Source organism: Asparagus officinalis, chromosome 3 (genome assembly GCF_001876935.1).
Source record: "Asparagus officinalis chromosome 3, Aspof.V1, whole genome shotgun sequence".
NCBI lineage: Eukaryota > Viridiplantae > Streptophyta > Magnoliopsida > Asparagales > Asparagaceae > Asparagus > Asparagus officinalis.
This window is the reverse complement of record NC_033796.1, coordinates 45,032,164-45,037,686: the sequence shown is the minus strand read 5'-3', so window position 1 is coordinate 45,037,686 and position 5,523 is coordinate 45,032,164. Positions and strand designations below refer to the sequence as shown.

The 5,523-nt window shown below is 37.0% G+C and overlaps 1 protein-coding gene across 1 annotated transcript; it reads left to right on the top strand.

Annotated features, from left to right (window-relative positions):
- On the top strand, positions 4,338 to 4,987 carry LOC109832253. Its single transcript, XM_020399679.1, has one exon. The coding sequence runs from the start codon at positions 4,418 to 4,420 to the stop codon at positions 4,895 to 4,897; it is 480 nt and encodes a 159-aa protein (XP_020255268.1). The 5' UTR covers positions 4,338 to 4,417; the 3' UTR covers positions 4,898 to 4,987.

Here is a 5,523-nt window from a genome sequence, read left to right as displayed (position 1 = left end):
GGGAGAGAGATTAAAACATCAGCAATGGGGTATATATACCCTCTAAGAGACTCAGCAAAAACACCCAAAACAAAAGACCAAAAAGACCAAGCCAACGGTACAAAACTAGCCGTTTGGAAACAGTAAAAGCCATCGTCCAGGTCGACCGATAAATTCTGCTCGGTCGACCGGAATGGAAAAGTTGGTCGACGAGCGGAAATTCGGTCGACCGTTATCCAGGTCGAACAACGAGAACCACAAGCTGACGCATCTTCGGTCGACGGGTGCGGTCGACCGATGGAGCTCTCGGTCGAGCCGAGCCGGTCGACCGACAGACTCTCTGTCGGCCAATGCTGAAAAACAACTGATCGGTCGACGCGGGTCGGTCGACCGAAATCTGACACAGCTGAAAACCTGATTTGCTGATTTTAAAAAGCTGTTTAAAAAATATCAAACAAATTCCAAAAATGTAAAACTTTGGGGAATGATTGTAGACATGATAATAAACATGCTACAACGACTGGTTTCGGAAAAAGACTTCCCAAATGAAAAAAATATCATCATTTTAAAAAATAGTCCAAAACATGAAAATATGAAAATTGATATTTTGATATTTTGACTTAACCAACTTTTAAAACTTTGTGAAATGTTTTTGTAGACTTAGTAAAACATGTATAAACTGATATTGAAGTCTATAAACTAAGATACAAATATTTTCACACAAATTGCATATTCTAATGCAATGTTTCAAAAACATAATAGAAAATATGAAAATATAGAATTTCATATATATAACGCATAAAAACTCAAAACATACGTATGTATATATATAAACTATATATATTGCATAGAAACAAAACTTATATATATATATATGACTATATATATATATTATACGAAGAAACGCCATAATATGTGTGTGTATAGATATATGAGCTTAGAGTATAATAACACACATAATATAAACTCCTAAACTAAATTACCGCAAGCTAGATCTTGATCTTCAATAAGCTCTCTAGGTAATCTCGCGGATGAAGCTTTAACTTGATCTTGAACTTTGAATAGCAAGGCTTCACGCGACATTTCCGCCAAACCTCCTTTGGATATGATCGTTGAAAGCGCCAATCCATCCATCTCGCAAGCTACGTCTGATTTGTCTATAACAATCATAGGCATGCACAACACACTAGACAAACAACATTAGTAATAAATTGTTTGTTAAACATCATCAAAACAAGAAGGCCAACAAAACCCTCACCCACGTGAACAGTATTCCACCGCCGTTATAGTATTCTCTGCTACAGTGCCTTTTTTTCTTCATCTTTAATCTGGCACGACGTCGTCTTCTATCTTGCGAACTCGCTCCCGGATCCATCACCTTAGCTTTGATACCACTTGTTGGGGAAATTTAGTCTCCCCTCCTACTACGATTTGCACAACTTAGAAGCTAACCCACAATCAATAATATATAAAATAACCACAATCAAGAAGAAAGAACATCGAGATTTACATGGTTCGATCGAGCAACTTCGACCTCCGTCCACAGGCAACAATACGATAAATTCACTATTTATCAGGGAGAACTATAAGAGAAACCACTCAACTCTCGTCTCTCAATCTCTCAACCCCACATACATAATTAACTCTCATATTATCTTCAAAAACCACTCCTTACAATCTTTTAAACTGATAAAGACTGCGAAACTCTCTCCCAATATTGTAATCTTTTACACGGATAAAGACCACGAAACTCTCGCCTCTTGCACAATATTCTTAAATCAGCATACGCCCTCTGTTAACCCTAGATTACAAGAATATTTGCTATCTCCCTTCTCCTTGGTTTTTCCTCCAACGATAGAAAAATATATATAGGGAAATCAAAACCCTATCTCTTGCCTAACTTCCTAATTAGAATATGATTCAAACTCCTAATCATGATGAGACCCAATCTCCTAATCATGATAGATCTCTAACCTTATCTAATTCTCATAAAGTTATACAAAGAATCAAAGACACAATCCTAACAATAACTTCACTTTCAACTGTTTCCTTACTACCAATAAAAAAAAGTCGCATCAGGATTGCAGTTGCCTATAATTAGAACATTTTAGGTTACTTTCAGCTATTTCCCTACTACTAATTAAAAAAGTCGCACTAATTAACATTATAACTGTAGTTGCATATAATTAGAACATTTTATATTGCTTTTAGTTGTTTGTTTCATTGCTGCTAATTAAAAAAAATTAAGTCGTATTAACTAACAAATGACAAATATGAACCCTCTACATCATTAATGGCGGTGGATAAGTCTAATAATGAATCAATAATATTTTCTCATTATATGCACTAGTGCGTACCCCGTGCAAAACACGACCCTCTGTTTTTTTAAGCATTGTATTTTGAATCTGTCTCCCTCTAATGTTTAATATATTTAATTTAATCATTGTATGTTTAAACTAAAAACTATATTTACTGTAGCACGGACAGTAAATTTACTCTCCTAAATCTAGAGGAGGATACCAAAACTCAATAGTTATAGTATTTTTACTATAATATTTACTGTAGCATGAACATACCCTACGTAAGTATGAGAGGAGTAGATGCTGCGACGTTTCTCTTTAATTGCGGAGCCGACTTAACGAAACAATGTTACTGGTCCACATAATAACTACTATCAATACTTAATGTACGTAATTTGATCCTGATATTACGAGAATTTCGGATGATGTGGCATGAACAGCGAGCACTGTTCCTTGAATTTTGATGTAGTAGCACATCCGGCTCCTAACGCGTTCGCACGTGCATGCCAAGGGTCGTCGCGTCCTTTTCCTGTGTACTCTCACGTGTGGAGCCGGTCCATTAGCTAGACTAATTAAGAACACATGTGCATGTGTGGGGACACGATGTGACCTACGCGCACGCGCGGAGATGTCTGACTCGCAACTATATGTGCGAATTTTCTTCCGTGGCTGTTTCTTTGGTATTTCGCTCGCTAGCTATATATTAAAAGTTGCCGCTCTTCGTCGGCGAAAAGCGACGTATTTCGGCAATTTAATTATGATCGCTTGATGATGGTAACGGACGGCTGTGGATCCTAGATTTTGATGGACCCCACGTGTAATGTACGACAAAAATGAACAAAAAGTACGTTCAACTTCAGGGAAGTGACTCAGAAGTTGCAATCGTCCGAGCGTCAAGTTGGAGTAACGTTTGACCTGGTTGTTTTGGTGGGATTACCCGGATTAGGGTTGAAGTTGGGTTAATTAGGGTGGTCTGAGTTGGTCTGGTTTGAGCTTGGAGCACTTATTTGAACCGGCCGGCCGGTTCACCTTATTTGTGTTTTTTTTTTATAATTAATTTGTTGTTAACAGTTTTCACAATTAAATTTTATCTCTTACCACGATTAGTTTTAGATTTAAATAGACAATAATGATGTATTCGTGGTAGGCAACCTAGCTATCAGAGGAGTCTTCTTCTTTCTTTTAATTTGCATACTCCTTTTACTCTCAAATTAATTTTGATATATTTTGATATATATATATATAAAAGGAATAATTGAGTCGGATTATAATTGCACTGGGAGTGTCTTTAATTAGGGGTCGACTAGGCCCATCCTCGTGCGTGCTTTGACATAAAACTAGAGATATCTAGCAGTAATTGCTAATTAAAGGAGCATCAATATGTATATAGACCAATAGTTTAATTCATAAGAAAGCTAGGTTTTCTATTGAACTGGAGTGCCACGTGTGCATGTGTTGAAGAGATATCTTGGAAGCAGGTCTTGGGTCTGAGTATGGAGCCTAAATGATCATATTAGATTAATAGCAGATATGGACTGATAATATATATAATAGCGGTTCTGAAGGATCATATATTAATTAGATTACTAATAAACGGAGACTAATAATAGTGGTTCTTACAGGTCGATCAGTCATACAAAAGTCAATTAGTATTTAATAGTTCTTTTCTTTAAAGCAATTAGCTCTTTAGTCATGAACCGGACCAACAAATTAATTAAAGAGGGGTTTATTGTTCAACAGCAAGACTCAACCCCACATATATTGTTCTGATCGATCGATACCGTACGTATCTTCAACGTACGTAGCTACTGATGATATATACTTGTCGTCCAATCTCCGAGTCTACTCAGATTTCAACATGGACCCAAGCAAAGTCATCTTTGTATGCGCCCAATTACTTGTCAAACGTCAAAACCGACCGAAGCCCCCCTTCGACCATCAAAGCGACAACAAGACCAAACACCAATATATATACAAATTAAAAAGAAATAGTACGTGCACTTGAAAACAGAAGAAGAATCCTAGAAACTCCCCTATATCCTCCTCCTCCTCTCTCCTGGCCTCTCTCTCTATGTATATAATCAACACTCATCAAGTTCAATTGGGAGAAATTAATCTAGCTAACGAAATTTATTATCATGGGAAGGGGAAGTTCAATTATGGATCAAAGGTGCAAGAAGCATCCAAGCCACAAGCAATCCAAAGGAGTTTGCCCATCATGCTTAAGAGAAAAGTTATCTCATCTCTCAACCCTTTCCTCCTCTTCAACCACCAACCTTTCGAGTTCAACTACTTGCTCTTCGCTGTCTCCTTACTCGTTATCAGACTCTAATCTCTCCTCCATCGCCACCGCATCTCCTCCTGATAACAAGATTATGACCAAGACAAAAAGCTTCTCTTTTCTACTTAAAGGGTTGAATAGTACTAGCAAGCCTTTGAAGAAGAGTAGGTCTTTGGCTTTTGTGGTGGAGGAGGAGAAACAGAGGGATAAGAAGAAGAAAGGGAAGTTTTGGTCTACGTTGTTGAGGAGAAGATCGAAAGAAGAGGATGGGGGTTTGACGCACTCTAAGACAGTTAAGGGGAGGTCTTCCGCTAATAAGTGGATGCTGTTCTCATAGATTTTGCTAATACTTTGTTTTTCTTTGTGTTGATTTTGTACATATAGAAAAGAAAATAATAAGTGATGCTAGAGAAAAAGATTGAAAGAAGTTGTACAAGGTGATTGGGTTTTTTCTAGCTAGGGTAAATTACACAAAGCTCCAAAATACGTTCAGCATTTTGTAGTAAGCCCCCATTCACTTTCAAATCGCACTAAACCACAATGACTTTTGGATATTGTAGCAAAACCCAATAAGGTTTTGTATTTTTGCGATAGCCCGTACAAATTAGAACCAAAGGACGACAGCAAGGGACATTTTGTTGTTGGGGGTTTAGTGGAATTTATCCAAAAAGATATTGGAGATTTTCTGCGCAAGTTATTGGGATCAGTTAACTACGAATTTGGAAGTTACTGGTGGCTTACAGCAAATAGCTGAAATTGCTTAGGAGCCTAGTGTAGTTTACACTTTTTCATATACTATTTTTCGTGGAAAGTATTATGTATAAGGAGAAAGGTAAATGTGTTGGAAGGTTATAATTCAGATTTTATTGTAACTAAAAGTGGAAAAAACGGACATGTTTTTTCAATATTATAATAGAATTAGATAGTTGTTGTTTGATTCAATTTAATTATGGGCTTTGCTTT

Bases quoted from the DNA above. Each gene is read 5' to 3' on its own strand.
- LOC109832253 (XM_020399679.1), top strand. From the start codon at position 4,418: ATGGGAAGGGGAAGTTCAATTATGGATCAAAGGTGCAAGAAGCATCCA.